The sequence below is a fragment of the Drosophila biarmipes genome, chromosome 4 (genome assembly GCF_025231255.1).
Source record: "Drosophila biarmipes strain raj3 chromosome 4, RU_DBia_V1.1, whole genome shotgun sequence".
In the NCBI taxonomy this organism is placed as follows: Eukaryota; Metazoa; Arthropoda; class Insecta; order Diptera; family Drosophilidae; genus Drosophila; species Drosophila biarmipes.
In genome coordinates this window covers 372,457-392,179 of record NC_066614.1, presented here as the reverse complement: position 1 = coordinate 392,179, position 19,723 = coordinate 372,457, and the positions used below count along the sequence as shown (strand labels likewise).

General features: G+C 32.9%; 1 protein-coding gene across 1 annotated transcript in view; it reads left to right on the top strand.

The window, feature by feature from the left end:
* The first annotated feature begins 1,977 nt into the window (after positions 1–1,977).
* Positions 1,978–19,723, top strand: part of LOC108024913 (fibulin-1) — a 28,261-nt gene continuing 10,515 nt past the window's right edge. The window contains exons 1-8 of the mRNA XM_017095108.3: positions 1,978–2,146; positions 4,573–5,067; positions 5,128–5,445; positions 8,049–8,276; positions 8,336–8,418; positions 8,471–8,528; positions 12,476–12,769; positions 18,593–18,730. Coding sequence (XP_016950597.1) covers positions 2,074–2,146; positions 4,573–5,067; positions 5,128–5,445; positions 8,049–8,276; positions 8,336–8,418; positions 8,471–8,528; positions 12,476–12,769; positions 18,593–18,730 — 1,687 coding nt within the window. The 5' untranslated portion in view covers positions 1,978–2,073. The remainder of the gene's footprint in view (positions 2,147–4,572; positions 5,068–5,127; positions 5,446–8,048; positions 8,277–8,335; positions 8,419–8,470; positions 8,529–12,475; positions 12,770–18,592; positions 18,731–19,723) is intronic.

The window sequence follows — 19,723 nt, the reverse complement described above, 5'->3', positions numbered from 1 at the left end:
CTTTTGCTCCAATAGTTCCTATAGGAGCTATAAGATATAGTTGTCCGATCCGGCTGGCATAAACGGCATAAACGCATAAAAGTTTTAATATCGATTTTTGTGACGAATAATGATTGTTTATTCGACAAAATAAACACACTTTTTAAAATGTTCTCTTTCTGCCCGCTTAACAAAAATATTTCAGGTTATCGCATTTAAGAAATATTTTATTGAAGCGTGCCGAATGAGAACATTTTATTCGTCAAACTAGTCCTCAGTTTTGAAGCTTTCAGGATACATTCCCAAAACCATTTTAAAAATTTTAAATATTAACTTCTACTGTTGGGAATATAATTCTTTTGTTATTTTACAGCTTTGAATAAAAATGTAAAAAAAAAGTCGATAAAAAACTTCAAGAGAAAGGATCTGTTAATTATTGTCAAAATAATACAAATACCGTTAAGTTTCTTTGATTGAAATGAGACGGAATCTTAGTATTTCTGTAGTTAGTTTTCAGTTTTCTAAAAATCGGAAAGCTCTCGACTACAATGCCTCCACGGGATAGTTTCCTTCCTTGTTTTCAAAATCAATTATAAATTGGGAATTCCACTCGCTTTTGCTGTAATACTTAACTACGAGGTTTGGTATACACACCATTTTACGGGCTTATAATAATTTATTTTTAAAAAGTTTAAGTCGATAAAAAACTTATAAATACTTCGATTCAATTTTGAGAAACTAGTCAAAAAGTGGTTTTAAAAAAGATCTTTATGTCTTAACTCTAAAATTATTATATTCATCGTAGCATCGTAGTTATCGTAGCATTAGTTGTTTAGAAATCATTCACATTTTAAATCTGGCTTTTTTTGATTTTCCGCCAAATTAGCGGGGTTTTCCAAAAGTCGTAGAACAAATGTTTTTTACCTCAAGTAACTCAATTACCCATAGGGTTCCAAAAACCCTAAAATAATTCATTTTGGGAAAAAGATGAAAAACTTGTTTTGGAATTACTTTTGAACGGGACATTGGATTTCAACAAACGAGGTGTCATTCGACGCGTATTTTCACCTTCCGAATGGTGTATCATTCCTAACGATCGAACCATAATAGCAGATTTTCAATTCTGCGGCTATAATATAGTAGTTGTCTTCGCGCGCTTATAGTTTCCAAGATCTCAGCGTTCATACGGACGGACATATAAACAGGCGGACAGACTGAAAGACAGACATTGCTAGATAGACTTGGCTACTGATGCTGATCAAGAATATGTATACTTTTTGGGGTCCGAAATATCACGTCACTGGGTATATGAAAAATGTTGAAAAAAATTCGGCGTCACTATATGCGGAATTGGGTACAAAGTGATCGGTATATTACATTTTAAAGTGTTCGAATTCAAAATTTTGGGCACCAAAAACAGGTTTCGGACGCCCCTAATTCAAATGGTCATACATATCTTTTTTTAAATATCCTATAGAAATGGGCAAAAAGCTTATGGAAATCTTATTGTATGTTTGTATGGTTAAGAATTGCAAATTCATTTTTATAAAATGTACCACCTAATAAGAATAACTCTTCAATAAATGCAGGACTATTTTTCTTCCAGATCGGCCCCCACAACCTGAGTCGAGAAGTGATTAGTCTTTCAGTGCAAAGATAAAATTATACAAACAGTAATTATTTAAACAAATTACTGTTTGTACATATGTACATACGAACACACAAACACGTGTGAATCTTGTTTTTCTTCATGTGTGAACTCATATCTACTTACCTATGTATATACACATCGTTACTTACAAAAGTATGTGCATCTTGCCAAGGGGCCCACACTCCGCTGCGTGTGTGTCTTTGTTCTAAAATTGTATATTTGCTTTCCTATGTGCATATGCACACACTCGTACGTATATATACTCATATGTATACATACATACATACATATTAAGGGGCCTACGAGTGAGAGATAATTCCAGAAAGCGTGGGCACACGAACATTCGTTGTTTTTCACTCATTGCCAGGCTTGTTCATTTATAGCTCCTTTCATCTCTTTCAGTTATAATTTTGTTGACTGGCAAGTTTTTCTTTGGAATTGATATGTTTTATAAACTATGTGGATTAATGTGTTTATTGATCGTTGGACAGCAAGTCAAAGCAGCATTGGCTAATGGTAAGTAACTGCATTCTTATGTGTTAATACATATGTATGTACATATGAATTTATGCATGCATGTGCCCTGTACACGTGTATGTATGTACACACGTACATACATATATCTACATATCGGACATTTCAAATCAAACCGGCCACCCCCTTACAGGGGGTATAATGATTTTAGTCAGTAATGAGCAACGCAATATATGTAGGACTCGATTCCTATCCCATAAAGTACATATTTATAGCCAGCCAGGTCGGTCTGTCCGTCCGCCTGTCAGGATCTAGGCATACTAATCTTTTAGTTTTCAAGCTATCGTGATCAAACCTTTGCAAAGACGTGGACGTGGCAACCTTTTTATACAATTTTTATAAAATTACATTTGTGCTATGCTGTAGCATAACACTGAAGGCGCTACAGTGTTTGCGCTGCACAGAAAGCCCAGGAATCTGTATGCCAATTACCAATCCTCCAGCATACGGACAGACGGACATGGCTTGATCGACTTGAATAGTGATCCCGATCATAAATATATATACTTTATGGGGTCGGAAACGCATCAATTTACCTGTTACATATATTTTGACGAATCTAGTATACCCTTTTACACTACGATTAACGAGTACAATTAAAACTAGATAATTAATATCCAAAAAATACGAAGGTCTTAATACATATGTTGATTCGGTAATCATACTTTGACAAGACGAAGTTTCCATACGCTTTCAGGACGTTTTCGTAAGAACATTGTAGGTCAATGCCTTTATGTTTTTAGAAAACTTAAACTAAATTAATGAAATATTAAGATAACGTCCCATTTCAACTTACTACGGAACATGTTTGCCAAAAAACGCAATAAAAAGCGTATATTTGTACGTTAATTATTCTATAGTTCATATGGAAGCTGTATGATAAGTCGTTCGATTTGTATACTTTTGCAGAGGGTATAATTATTTCAGTCAGAAGTTTGCAGTGAAGGGGACGTTTCCGGCCCCATAAAGAAAATATATTCTTGATCGTTCTAGCCTCTCAGTTTTAAAGCTATCGGGCTGAAACTTTTCCAAAAGTCTTCTTTCTTTGCAGGTAGTATATAAGTCGGAACCTTCCGGATCGGACAACCATATGAGAATGGATGTATACCGAATTCATTAGAGCCCCTTTTGAGAAGTAGGAAAAAAGTTTACATAATCTCGGAACAAAAAAACGTTTGGTCATAATCATTAAATCATGTTAGGAAATCGAACAAAGTATTTTAAAATACTTTTCTAACGACACATAGCACAAGCATGTAGCTTTAGTAGTTCACAAATTTCGGGTTTCAAAATTAAACTATTTATTTATTTCACGCCTAAATAACTAGTTTTTCCAAAAGTGGTAGAAGTAGCGTATCTCCTACTAAGCTGCTTAACATCATCTTAAATTTCAGGACCTTGAAAAACGAGCAAAAAAGGCAGTGTAAGATGTTATGAACTGGTAATGTGGCCATTTTTGTTGATTAACAACATTTTTTTACAAGAATATATCCTTAAGTTGAGGAATCTCAAGGGCTACACACCTTAACATTTTATTTAAAATCGTTAGAGCCGTTTTTGTTAAAATCAGAAAAAAAAACCTAAAAAAAAAAAAAGTAAATTAAATACAAATTTGGGCCAAAGTTTTCAAACGCTGAAATTTACAAATTCGTTTTTAAAAGGCGTACAAAGTGTTTCGAAATACCTTTCTAACGACATAAAGCAGAAGCCTGTTGTTTCAGTACTTCACAAGTTATGGATATACAAAATTTTGCCAATTACAGCAGTTTTCGCGCCAAAAAGCTAGTCCTTTCAAAAGTGCTAGAAGTAATGTTTCTTATATTGAGCTGTTTAACATCATCAGAAGTTTCAGGACTCTTAAATAAGGTTTTGGGACAAATAAAATAAAATTGTCATTTTGAGAAGTCCCCCAAAACCTTGGGGGATATTTATCCGCACCGGCACCAACAGATTCTCGATAATTTCTGTGGGAGCTGTAAGACTTATTTGTCCGATCTTGTTGGTTCCGACTTATGTACTATCGCAAAAGAAAGCCGCTTTTTGGGAAAGTTTCAGCTTGATAGCTTTAGATGGAGAGACTAGTTTGCGTAGAAATGGACGGACACGGTTAGATCGACTCGTCTAATGATGCTGATCAAGAATATATATACTTTATGGGGTTGGAAACGTCTTCTTGCTAACTTTTGACTTAAATAATTTAATGGATTCTTTCAATTTTCGTTACAAAAGTTGACATCAAAACTCCTTTTAAGTTACCTCGTCAAAAACTGTTTTTGATTGAATAGGTAAGAAATATTTTTATGAATTATTTAAAATTTAAGTTTTAGAAGATAAAGGCTTAAATTAGTATGTTCATGTATCGTTTCCTATAAGTCCCACAGATTATCGCTACATACATTTTTTTTTAGAAAACATATCGGATTATATAAGAAAATGCTGCATAAGTGGGCTTCGGCATGCGCGAACGACTTCCTCTTGCACAAACATCGATATATCCCCAATAATAATTCCCCAACTTTGGCTTGGACTGTGTCACTCCACACTTGAAGTCTGCTGTTCTCAAGAACTGGATCATCAAAGTTGTGAGCTAGGTCGGCTGGCTGCTTTGGACGGCACTCGCTGCGACAGAGAAGAAAATTTGACTACTACTTATTATACAACATGTTGTCGTTCTTGTCAAATTGGGTTGGCAGTTAAAGCTAGTAAGGTCAATTGTAAGGACCCATTATTTTCATTTCTTTCCTCAATCGAATCATATCGAGCTTGTTGTAACGAAGGTGCAGATACGTATTACAACTCAGATAAAGATAAAAAAAGAAATGACAATTCTACAATTGATAGTGGCGAGATTCAATTGGATTCTAAAGAGGACATAAATGGTACTATTGTCTTAACCGATGATGGTAAGTAGTTAATGCGCCTGACTTAAAATCTTAATATTTCATTTTACTCTACATTCTTAGATGACATATGTGGAAAAATTGAAAATCTTTGCGCCCACATATGCGAAAACACGATTGACGCATATCAATGTAAGTGCCACCCCGGATATAAATTAGATGATAACAACGTAACATGCTCTTTGGTGGAACCAGAAATATGTCCCAGGGGCTACAGTTTAGACAAACTGGAAAACAACTGCATTGACATTGATGAATGTAGGGAAAATGCTCATGAATGTACGTTATCCCAATACTGTCTTAATACAAAAGGCGGATACCACTGCCTAAATGTGAATGCCAAAAATTGTCCGCCGGGAAATGAACACAATGATTGTAAAGGTAAATTTCTGTTTATACTAAAATTATATTTCATGTAAAAACCGAAAATTATAAGGGGAATGAAATCGTACCGTCAAGATTTTAAAATATTGCTGATTTTAATGTGCATAAAGTAAGGTATGCATCTTTTAATTTTAAACTTTTTTACCCGTTTCTTGTCGATAAAAAGATTATATATTTACAAACCTTATTTATTTACAACCGCCCAAAACTTTAGACCCTACAGTTTCAATCCTAGAAAAAAAATCAACTGAAATGTATAGTACTCGTCAATACCAATCTATTCTTGAGAAACCTACGCATCGCAAATTTTTTTTAGCAAAGAACCATGCCCACTTTAAAACCCACAAAAACCCGTCTGTCCATCCGTTTTTACGCAAACTAGTATCTCAGCCCGATTGTTCCTACGCAAACTTATTTCTCAGTTCTAAAGCTATTGGACTGAAACTTTTCCAAAGGTCTGCTGTCTTTTACAGGTACTATAAAAGTCGGAACCAGGATTATCGGACAACTATATCTTATAGCTCCCTTAGGAATTATCGGAAAAAACATTTTTTTCATTTATATCTTTGGTGTTTTTTAACATATAGCCTCATATGCTTGGAAAAAAGATTTTTTAATTAGTTCTAAATTTCGAATAAAATTTGATCAAACTCGGACGACTATATAATATAGCTACAAAAGAAACGATCGGAAAATTGGTGGGAAAATAGTATAAAACAAGAAAGGAAGTTAACATCGGCAAGCCGAAGTTTGTTTACCATTGCAGTTATAAGAAATAATCAACTTAAGTAACACAATATGAAATTGTTAAAGTTGTTGCTGACTTCAGTGATATAAAGCTATAATATTCAAAAAATATGTAACATGTTAAAAAAAGCATTTCCGACCCTATAAAGTATATATATTCTTGATAAGGATCACTAGCCGAGTCGTTCTAGACATGTCCGTCCGTTCGCATGACCGCTGAGATCTCGTAAACTATAAGAGCTAGAACAGTAAGAATTGGCATGCAGATTCCTGGGCTTCATGCGTAGCGCAAGCGGGATGCCACGCGTACTCTTACGCCCACAATCCGCGAAAATCTGTAGAGCCTACAGTTTTTATGATAGAAAAAAAATTTTAACTGAACTGTATTTGTCTCATCAATACCTATCGATTGACCCAAAGAAAATTTGTCACGCCCACTCTAACACCTACAAACAGCCCAAAACTGTGGTGGCCACAATTGTCAATTATAAAAATAAAACTTATGCCTTTAGGCTATAAAATTAACTATTGATCTGAAAATCATATTGATCGGAACAGCGGCTTAGGCTTTTAAAGTCCAAAAGTTAATATTAACTTCGTAATTTCTTTTTTTAGCATTTTCAAAAACTACATTTTGCTAAACAAAATTTGAAAATTCCAACAACTTTATAGTTAAGTCATTAAAAAAGATTTTATACAAGTAATATATTTATCATATTTTAGAATTGCAAATAAAATTCCTATGACAGTTGTATGATATAGTCGTCCGATTTTGCTAAAATTTAATTAAAAATTCAAAACTTGTTACTTCCAAGCGTAGGTTTATGTTAAAAAACACCGAATATCATCTAGCTGTCATAAATAAGATCCGAAAATGAGTGGGAAAATATATGAAACAAATTATAGCTTTGGTGTTTTTTGACATATTATTATTATATAATATTGGGAAAATCATTTTTATATATTTAAGAATTTCGAATTAAAATTAATAAAAAACGGACGATTCTAACATTCAGATGTCAAAGAAAGGGTCAGAAAAATAATAAAATCTTTTTTTTTTAACATCACTGAAGCCAGCGACAACCCTTAAAATTTCACATGGTTTTCCTAATGTTGATTATTTTCTATTACTGCAAGGGTATACAAACTTCGGCTTGCCGAAGTTAACTTCCTTTCTTGTTTTAAATACCGTAGTTTTACCATTGAAAACACCAGTTTACAGACTAAAAACATCCAATAGATACAAGAATGTTATTTTGGTTTTTGCACTAAGAGTAATAATTTTTAAAGATTGTTGCTAGCTTCAATGATGTTAATATTTAACTATTTGTCCGGCTGTTTCTTTGACAGCCATGTGTTAGAGTCGTCCAATTTTATTTAAGAAAGTCTTAAAAATATAAACAATTATATTCCCAATATTATGAAAAAATATGTCAAAAAACTCTGAAGCTATAAATTGTTTCATATTATTTTCCCACCACTTTTCCCGTCGTTCCTATGTCAGCTATTTAACTCAGACGTCCGACATGGGCAAAATTAAAATTTCAAAATTGAAATTCAGAAAGAATTCAAAAATGTTATTTCCAAGCTTTGAAGGTTATATGTCAAAAAACACCGAAGATAGGTCTTTTTTTATTTCCTCTATTATTCATATGGGAGCTATAAGATATAGAAAAAATGAAGACTTTTGGAAAAGTTTTAGCGCGATAGCTTTAAATCTGAGAGTCTAGAGATGCTGATCAAGAATATATATACTTTATGGGGTCGAAACCGTCTCCTCCTCTGCAAGGGTATAACCATACAACAATTCAACACTAAGTGTTTTTATTTGTATATATATCCTAATAATCTAGATTACGAATGCAAAGATGGCAGCGCCAACTGCACCATGAGGAGACAACCATGTGAAAATGGGTTTATCTTAAAAAACGGAAGTTGTACTGATGTTGATGAATGCTCTCATAGCACGTTAAACAGCTGTGATATTATAAACCACCAAATATGCAATAACACTGTGGGCAGCTATTCCTGTCCATGCCAAACTGGCTTCAAATTGGATGCTGCCACGAATCAGTGCGTTGGTAAGTAAGACTTGTTCTTCTTAATAATAGTTTTAATCAAATTTGTTTGTCCTTTATAGACATAAATGAATGTTCAATAAACAACCACAACTGCCTGCCAACTCAAAGATGTGATAACACGATCGGATCATATATATGCACGGTATTAAAACCTTGATAAACGTTTTCTTTGTAACTAAGCTTATTTTATCTAGAGGCTTCAAAGCTGCGGCACAGGCTACACCTTAAATGCACAAACAGGGAATTGTGATGGTAAGATATTAAAAAAGCTTCTCAAAGCTACTAATAAAATAAACCTTTTTTTAATGGTAAGACCAACCGACCAACCGTAGTTATATTAAATTTGTTCAATAGATGATCCAAAAATGTCCCGAAACTAAAGCTCAATTCTATTTTGTTCTCCTTTATACATTTGAAAAATTTTATTTAAAAGCGCACACTGATATAGACCAATATGGCCCCCTCCGACTCGTTTCTTTTTCTAGTATCAACGAAGAGCGATACTAAAAACTTAGCTCGCGTTAAATCGGTATTATCCACTAATAAAAAAGATCTGAAAGAAAGGAATACCTACTGGCCCACAATTTAACTTTTGTTTATGAAATTGTTAAATTTTCTTTTGCCTAAGGGTTTTAAGGGTTACATTGGGTTGTTGGCCCAAACACGTCCTGTTTTTTAATAATATTGTTTAAATATTTATTATTTAAAGCTTATATGTTTTTGTACAACTTAGTTACTTGTTTGCTTAGTAACAAAAAACAAGATAGAAAACTAAATTAGCCAGTCCGAAGTTTATACACCCTTAAATGTCGTTCGTATTACCGCAATTTAAATTTAGGTGTTTCTGAATTTAAAAAAAAAAAACAATAAAGATAGTTAGCTTCGGCAATTCAAAGTTCGTATAACCTTGCAGTGATAGGAAAGAATGTATTGTTACTATGTAGGAAACACGATTTCTTACAAACGCGATTTAGAAATAACCCCTGTTTATACGACACATAACATTTCGTGATTTGCTTTCAGTAAAGATGCCAGACGTGTAAAATGTAGTACCTTAGTCTGGTCACGCTTTTACAAAATGTAAACAAACCAAACAACGAGATGGATATACTAAAATTCTTCGTTTACAGTCGGCAAATAAGAACCGAAAAATAAATATCCAAAGTTACTGCTTTTTGAGCACTAATGCAAGAGCCAAAGAGCGTTGCCACCTGGTCTGCATATCGTTAAGTTGGTTGCGCACCACAAATTCACGCTTTCAGGCTGAAATCATAGTTGCCGAATTCTCGAAATGGCGTTCATACACACACGAATCGGCTGAAAGCGTGAAATAATAGCGTGAATTCGGCATCGTATAAATTAGTATATGTTAGTTACACCATTTTACATTTTTATAGATTGTTGCTAGCTTCAGTGATATTAAAACAACAAAGCAACATTAAAAAAAATGTTATTATTAATTCTTTGACAGTTTCTTTAACAGCTATATGTTAAAGTTGTTCGATTTCGAATTCGAAATTCTCAAAACAAAAAACAAAAGAGATATTCCCAATAGTATAAGATATTTTGTCAAAAATTACCGAAGCTTTAATTTGCTTCATATTATTTTCCCACCAATTTTCCGATTGTTCCTGTGGCAACTATATGGTATAGTTGTCCGATTTTAATAAAATTAAATTAAATTAAAGTTCAGAGCTTATTAAAAAATGTTATATTCAAGCGTAGGAGGTTTCATGTTAGAAAACACCAAAGATATACATTTTTAAAATCTGTTTCCGATTATTCCGAAGTGAACACTCTGCAAGGGTGTAATGAGATATCTTCTTTCTCTCAGAAATCTATTTTACAAGTTGATACAAATTTTCTTTAATCCTAGGGTTGATTATTTATGATAAGCAATTCAGCCAGCCAATCCGGTTTGACATCCAAAAGGAACGGTTATACAAATTCATAAAACTTTAATTTTCGCTAAATGCAATTGAGCGCTGCATTGCGTTTTGTCGGCGTCGGCTAAGGCTTTAAAGTGACAAACCCTTAGAATGAACCAAAGCATCATTTACAAATAATATCGATATTTGATATTTCGGTCTAAGACATATGGCTATGATAATATTTTGTTAAAGAATAAAATCAATGTATCAATATTTTGATACATGTTCCACTTGTTGAAGCTAACTCCCCTTCTTGTTACACACTTGCAGAGGGTACAATGATTTTAGTCAGAAGTTTATAACGCAGTGAAGGAAACGTTTCCGACCCTATAAAGTATATATACTCTTGATCAGCATCACTAGACGAGTCGATCTAGCCATGCCCGCCTATCCGTCTGTCTGTCCGTCCGACCGTCCGTATGTCTGTCTGACCGTCCGTTTCTACGCAAAATAGTCTCTCAGTTTTAAAGCTATCGGGCTGAAACTTCTCAAAAGTCTTCTTCAATCGAAAAATTGGTGACAAAATAATACGAAAAAATTGTCTTTGATGTTTTTTAACATGTAACTTTCTACTCTTGGAAATACAATTTTTAACTAGTTCTGAATTTCGAATTTAATTTTATCAAAATCGGACGACAATATCATATAGCTGCCATAGAAACGATCGGAAAATTAGTCGGAAATTATGAAAGAATTATATATTTGGTGTTTTTTAACTTTTAACCTGTAAGCTTGAAAATATCATTTTTTAGTTAGTTCTGAATTTCGAATTAAATTTTATCAAAACCGGAAGACTATATCGTATAGTTGTCATAGGAACGTTCGGAAAATTGGTGGGAAAATAATATATAACAAATTATAGCCTTGGTGGTTTTTGACATATAACCTTCTTAGCTTGGAAATAACAATTTTTAATTAGTTCTGAATTTCGAATTAAATTTTATCAAAATCGGACGACTATATAATATAGCTGTCATAGGAACCATCGGGAAATTAGTGGGAAAATAATATGAAACAAGAAAGGAAATCAACTTCGGCAAGCCGAAGTTTGTATACCCTTACAGTTATATAATAATCAACTTTAGTAAATAATTTTTCATATTATTTTCCCACTAATTTCCCGATTGTTCTTATGACTGCTATATGATATAGTCATCCGATTTTGATAAAATTTAATTGGAAATTCAGAACTAAATAAAAAATGTTATTTTCAAGGTTAGAAGGTTGTATGTTAAAAAACCCCGAACCTATAATTTTTTCATATTATTTTACCACAGCTATATGATATAGTCCACCGATTTTAGATAAAAATTTAATTCGAAATTCAGAACTAATTAAAAAATGTTATTTCCCAGCTTTTAAAGTTATATGTTAAAAAACACCGAAGATATAATTTTTTTAAATATTTTCCCCGATAGTTCCTATGGGAGCTATAAGAGATAGTTTTCCGATCCGGCTGGTTCCGACTAATATACTACCTGCAATAGAAATAAGACTTTTGGGAAAGTTTCAGCCCGATAGCCTTAGAACTGAGAGACTAGTTTGCGTAGAAACGGACAGACAGACGGACATGGCTAGATCGACCCGTCTAGTCACGCAGATCAAGAATATATATACTTTATGGGGTCGGAAACGTTTCCTTCACTGCGTTGCAAACTTCTGACTAAAATTATTATACCCTCTGCAAGGGTAAAAATATTATTTACTAAAGTTGATTATTTCTTATAACTGCAAGGGTATACAAACTTCAGCTTGCCGAAGTTAACTCCCTTTCTTGTTTAACATAACCTAAGGTTAGAATAATAATAATTTTTAATTAGTTCTGAATTTTGAATTAAATTTTATCAAAATCGGACGACTATATCATATAGTTGCCAAACAAACGGTCAGAGAAATAATAGACATTTTTTTAATATCAATGAAGCCAGAAACAATCCTTAAATATTTTAGATGGTGTTACTAAAGTTGATTATTTCTTATAGGAGCAAGAGTATACAAACTAAGACTTGCCGTATACAAACTAAGCTAACTTCCATTTTTGTTTTTATTTAATAAGAGACAACTAGCATTTCATTGAACACGTTAAATAACAATTCTAAATCAATTTTCTGATTGATCTAGGAAGATCATCTTTGATCAAAAATATTAAAAAGCTTGAGGGTTTTAAAGGCTTATATATCGCACTCTACGTTAATCGACCCTAACATATTTATTTAAATTAAATGTTTTTTAGTTTTACATTTGATATTATCTTGTCTTTCTTTTAAGATGACGATGAGTGTACACTTAGAACACATAATTGTCCTTTGAACTACGATTGCCACAATACAAAGGGATCATTTCGATGTTATAGAAAAAGCACCACGACCTCAACCACTTCAACAACATCAACGACAATTTCCCCTTTGAAGCCAGCAGGATGGGCAAATAATAGTCAATACCTATCCCCATTAGCTGTACATCAGAATTATCCAGGTTTCAACTTTGACAATGCCAATTCTGCAATATCGCGATTTGACTGCCCCTCTGGATTTTATAGAAATATTCGTGGTGCATGTGTCGGTAAATACAACAGTAAATTAACTTTAAAGTAATAAAACGTTAAATTAACTATCTACTAACATTTGAAAAATTAAGTTTATAGTTAAATTTAAAGTTAGCCCGTGGCCATTTTTATTTTATTATAACCGTTACTCGTCGAGTAAAAGGGTTACTAGATTCGTCGGAAATTATTTTATAGGTGAAGGAAGCGCTTCCGACCATATAAAGTAAATATATTATTGATTAAAATCACTAGCCGAGTCGTATCTAGCCATGTCCGTCTGTCTGTCCGTCCGAATAAATGCAGAGATCCCGGAAACTGTAAAAGCTAAATAGAAATTTAGCATGCAGATTTCTGATCTTCTTGCGCATTGCAAGTTTGTTTTAGAAAGGTAACACGTCTACTCTAACGCCCACTATCCGGCAAAATCTTTGAGTGTCAATTTAATAAGTGGTTAAAAATGACAGTACACCTAGAATCACTTTTTTTGGATCAATTTGACTCTAAATTACATTGTATGAAAAACCTTATTTGACCCTTAATATTCTTATTTTGACATTTACATTTTGTTATTTTTTACATTCGGCACGCTTTATGAAAACTGTACAGCTAAACACAAGCATATTGAATAGTAGCGTGGCTAATGTAAAAAAAATTAAATGTAATTATTTAGTAGATCGCTTAATACATTTTCGTCACAAAAGTTGATATCAGAACTTTTGTTTGCCGTAGGTGCGATCGTCTCTAGATTTTTACATCGTTCAGAGGTGTTTTTGTTTGATATCAGAAGTTTTTGTGTTAAAATATAAATCTACTTTCATCAAATAAATAGTATTCAAATTTCTTATGCAGAACATACAGCGTAAGCCGTATGGGTACGCAAAATAAGTGTAACGCTCAGTCAGTGTTATAGGGTCTGAACCAGTAAATGTAGCCACTATTGTTGAAAAAAAATCTTAAACGGTACTTTTACAACAATATGTTGCATTTAAAACGTGAGGAAATGTCAATGGATATACACTTTAAGGCTTAGCCGAAATAGTTAAAGACGCTTTTAAGAAAAATGAAAAAAGGTAAAAAAAAAAGTTAACTACGGCAAGCCGTTATAAGAAATTGCAGTTATAAGAAACAATCAACATTGGTAACACCATATGCAATTTTATTTTCTTTGACAGCTATATGTTAGTGTCGCCCGATTATAAAAATCTTAAAAATATAAAAGATGATATTCCCAATATTATAAGATAATATGTCAAAAAACAACGAAGCTATCTTACCAATTTTCCGATTGTTCCTGTGGCAACTATATTATATAGTCGTCCGATTTTGATACAATTTAATTAAAAATTCAGAACTAACTAAAAATGTTTATTTCCAAGCTTAGGAGGTTATATGTTAAAAAACACTAAAGATATAAATATTTCATATTATTTTCCCATCAATTTTACGCGTCGAATGACAATCGGATGATCCGTTTAACAGTAATACGCAAAACAAGATTTTTGGGATCCTCTCAAAATTAAAATTTTATTTTGATTATCAGTTTGTATGAAAAAGTTATTTTAGAGTTCTTAAAATTCTAGATGATGTTAAACAGCTCAATATAAGAGCTCCACCGCTATTGAAAACACTGACTAGTTTGGAGAGAAAACAGCTATAAAAGCAAAATTTTGTATACCACTAATTTGTGAAGTACTAAAGCTACACGCTTGTGCTTTACGTCGTTAAAAAGGTATTTCGAAATACTATTTACGCCATCATCAATACCACCAGAATCCAGACTCCATTTGAAGGTCTTGGAAATTTTAGATGACAGCTTAATAGAAGAAACTTTGATTCTAGCTCTTTTGAAAAAACTAGATAGTTTGGCGATAAAACAACTATAAATAGATACATTTTTGCACACTCGTAACTTTTGAACTACTAAAACTACATGTTTGTGCCATATGTTTGTAGTAAAGTATTTTATAATACTTTGTTCGATTTCCTAACATGATTTGTCGAAATACTATCGTTTAATGATTATGACCAAAAGTTTTTTGATCGATATTTATACCCTTGCAGCGGTTACATTGATTTCAGCCAGAAGTTTGCAAGACAGTGAAGTATTCTTGTTTAGCATCATTCTAGTCTCTCAGTTTAAAAGCTATCGGGCTGAAACTTTCCCAAAAGTCTTCTTTCTATTGCAGGTAGTATAAACGTCGGAAACAGCCGGATCGGACAACAATACCTTAAAGTTCCCATAAGAATTATCGGAAAAAAAAACTTAAAAATAATTATATCCTTAATGTTTCTTAACATATAACTACTAAATGTTTGGAAATAACAATTTTTAATTAGTTCTGAATTTCGAATTAAATTTTAACAAAATCGGACGACTATATAATATAGCTGCCATGGGTGGGAAAATAAAATTAAACAAATTATAGCTTCGGTGTTTTTTAACATAATATCTTATAATATTGGGAATATCATTTTTTATCTTTTTTAAAATTTTGAATTAAGTTTAATTAAATCGAACGACTCTAACATATAGCTGTCAAAGAAACGGTCAGAGAAATAATGAAATAATTATTTTAAAAATTATTTTTTAATTGCACTCAAGCTAGCAACAAGCTGCAAGAGTATACAAACTTCGGTTTGCCGAAGTTAACTTCCCTACTGGTTGGATTTACTTTTGAACACCATATAGAATATTAACAAATGAGTTGTCATTCGACGCGTATTCTCAGTAAGAATAAAACTAGGTTAAAAGCCAGGGACATTTATCCCCACCGACTCCAGCAGCTCCAATTTTCTAAATTTTCGCCACCCCTTTTTCTCCCAAACAAATTTATATTTCCAAATTCTTGGTATGCAAAATTATTAGATCACTCTGTCCAATCGAGCAGATTTTCAATTCTACGGCTATTTATAGTAGTTGTCACTCACTGGTGCGCTTCGCCACTACGTGAACTCCCCTCCATAGTGATATGTATATTCTTGCTCCGATAATTATCAGAGTTGATCTAGCCATATTCGTCCGTCGAAGTTCTTGCGTAGCGCAAGTTTGTTTTCGCACGCCCAATAAGATGTTTATGATCATCAAAAATTGTTTAATTTGGAAAATTCATACAAATGTTAATAAAAAAATAAAATGTGCAATTTGGGAACAGGCGATTTGCTACTTTTTATTTTTATCTCCGTCGCGCTCCTCTCTGCTGATTAATGGGTATTTGATAGTATATGGCATCGACTATAGCCTTCTCTCTGGTTTCATTTGAAATTATACGAATTTATATTAATATACCTCTTTAAACTATAAGAAAAACGACTTAGAATATTTATTTTTGTGAAACTACATTGGACGCCATTATATATGAAAATCGTATTCTTGGAGAACTGTATTAGCGTCAAAGAGCGATAAGCATTTCTTTATGTCGTTTGCGGCAGGAATATTTTTTACTTTTTCAGCACTTCTTTGTCCCACTACCTGTAGATTCGAATTTTTTCACCAGACGCTCAATTGTTGATCCGACAGTACAATTATGACGAATTCCGAATTTCTGTAATTAATTGTAATATTTTTAAAAATGACGACGTATAGCACAAGCCTGTAGCTTCGGTACTTTACAAGTTATGGGTACACAAAATTTAGTTATTTATTACTGTTTTCACGCCAAACTATCAAGTTTTGCCAAAAGCGGTAGAACTAATGTTTCTTACATTGAGCTGTTTAACATTTTCTATAACTTTCAGGACTCTAAAATATCATTTTGGTACAAACTGACAAACAAAATAAAATTTTTATTTTGAGCAGTCCCCCAAAATCTTGTTCTGCGCATTACTTTTAAACAGAGCATCCCATTTGGACAGTTGAGGTGTCATTTGACGCGTATTTGGAGAATACAACTATGTGAATCGCGGGGGGTATTTATACCCACCGGCCACAACAGATTCAAATTTCTAAATTTTCCCTTTTACACTTTCACCGCTCTTTCTCCCAAGCCAATTGATTTACTTAAAGGTTGGTATGCATTTCTTTTAGTTTTTGCAAGTCCTTTTGATTAATGTATCAGACGAAACAATTGGACGATTACTATAAATTTGTTTTTCTTCGTGTATATATAGTAGTCGCCTTCCCTCCTGATCCACTTCGTCACTAGTCCACAGTGATAATCCAAACATGTGCGGGAGATTTGTACAGGAAGATTTATATAAACAGAAACAGAAGTTAACTTTGGAAAGCCAAAGTTTGTACACCCTTGCTGTTATAAGAAATAATCAATGTTAGTAACACCATCTTACATTTTTGAAGATTGTCGCTAGCTTCAGTTATTAAAAAATACTGCCTGCTAAAGAAAAACGACCTTCGGGAAAATTTTAGTTCGATAACTTTAAAACTGAAAGACTATTTTGCTTAGAAACGGACGAACGGACATGGCTAGATCGACTCGTCTAGTGATGCTGATCAAGAACATATGCATTTTAGGTCGGAAATGTCTCCTTCAGTGGGTTGCAAACTTCTGACTGAAATCATAACATCCTCTGAAAGGTTATAATGAAGTAAATAATAGTGATGAATTAATAATAAAAATGTATGTATTTAAAATTCAATGTTTTCATAGGTGAAAACTCATTGGTACGTGTTACTAGGAGGGGAATTTAGAAGTCGAAAATAATGTGAATTTCACAAGTGATGTCACTACTTCTATTAATTTTCATTTCACTTTTAAAAAAGCGGACATACCATACACTTGTCTAAATGGAGTCACTTGTTCTTCCCTCTTGCAAGCTGAGAAGTCACGCGTTATTCACAAGTGAAACTTTGTTGATTGTAACTTTTGTATTGTATTTCTTGCGGAGAGTCGCTGTGAATAGGGAATTAGCATAAACATCAATTTTGATATTCAATTACGAGTACAATAGACCTGGGTAAAACTTGCATTAAAAGGATATAACATTTTTTTTCGTGCATTACAACTAAGTTATTTTTTCATTTTAAGATATAAATGAATGTGTGGAAAAGAAAGCTTGTGGTAACCATCAACGTTGCATAAACACAAATGGGCATTTTCGCTGCGAAAGCCTTCTTCATTGCTCGGCAGGATACAAATCAACAGCTGACAGCTGAAATAATCAATGTTAGTAACACCATCTTACATTTTTGAAGATTGTCGCTAGCTTTAGTTATTAAAAAAAAATACTGCCTGCTAAAGAAAAACGACCTTCGGGAAAATTTTAGTTCGATAACTTTAAAACTGAAAGACTATTTTGCTTAGAAACGGACGAACGGACATGGCTAGATCGACTCGTCTAGTGATGCTGATCAAGAACATATGCATTTTAGGTCGGAAATGTCTCCTTCAGTGGGTTGCAAACTTCTGACTGAAATCATAACATCCTCTGAAAGGTTATAATGAAGTAAATAATAGTGATGAATTAATAATAAAAATGTATGTATTTAAAATTCAATGTTTTCATAGGTGAAAACTCATTGGTACGTGTTACTAGGAGGGGATTTTAGAAGTCGAAAATAATGTGAATTTCACAAGTGATTTCACTACTTCTATTAATTTTCATTTCACTTTTAAAAAAGCGAACATCCCATACACTTGTCTAAATGGAGTCACTTGTTCTTCCCTCTTGCAAGCTGAGAAGTCACGCGTTATTCACAAGTGAAACTTTGTTGATTGTAACTTTTGTATTGTATTTCTTGCGGAGAGTCGCTGTGAATAGGGAATTAGCATAAACATCAATTTTGATATTCAATTACGAGTACAATAGACCTGGGTAAAACTTGCATTAAAAGGATATAACATTTTTTTTCGTGCATTACAACTAAGTTATTTTTTCATTTTAAGATATAAATGAATGTGTGGAAAAGAAAGCTTGTGGTAACCATCAACGTTGCATAAACACAAATGGGCATTTTCGCTGCGAAAGCCTTCTTCATTGCTCGGCAGGATACAAATCAACAGCTGACGGAAAATCATGTACAGGCAAGTGACATTGCAAATTTATCATAGAATACAAAACAGAAGTCGGGTGCACCGACTTGAAGGTACCCTTTACTCTTTTCAACAATTTCCAAATAAATGTACATACGGATACAATACAAACACTCTCCAAAAATACCAATATACTAAAAACCCCGGGTTAGTTCAAAAATTAGGAAAAAGTCAAGTTTTTATTATTTTTTTCCTGACAACAAAGAGTTTTTACCCAACGAAAAGTAAATTAAAGTATGACATTTGAAGAATGTCTTATCAAATTTTAACAAAGAAATATTTAATTCAATTGTCCGGACGTGTTATGAAAAAAATTGCCCTTAATAACTTGGTGATGGATCATCAGAAATCAAAAAATCGTTGCTCATTCGTTAGATAATAGTTTGCCCACGTAACACTGTCGAGTTTTTTTTAGAAATTCCGATTACTTAATTTTTTTTAACAATTTGCGAAAAAAAAACTTTTTTTTGGAATTAAATCGGATAATTTGTCATTGTAAAATCAAAATTACGAACAAAAACGAAAGGATCGGAGCAGGAGTGTTTAAGCTATGATTTTAAAACCTTTCCTTTAAAGTTTTAAACACGAAAAAATCAATTGTAAGACGAAAATCCGGCAGGTATAAAAATATTCGTAAATTCGTCAATTTTGCTTTAATTGACTTCAAATTTTGGAAAAATATTCTTCAGATATTATGCATTTAATTTGAAAAATAAAAAAAAAGATGCAAAAAAATTGTATACCTTACACGAACTGGTATAATTACGTCGTTTCATACGTTGGAACGCCCAGTTTAATCATGGAAACCGTCATTCCCGATTCTAAGCTGTATAAGGATCTTGGAATTAGATTTCAAAGTTTTTGTTGTACTTTGTTTTTTATACCCTTGCAGAGGGTATACCGATTTCAGTCAGTGGTTTGCAACGCAACCATAAAGTATATATATTCTTGATCAGCGTCACCAGACAAGTTGATCTAGCCATG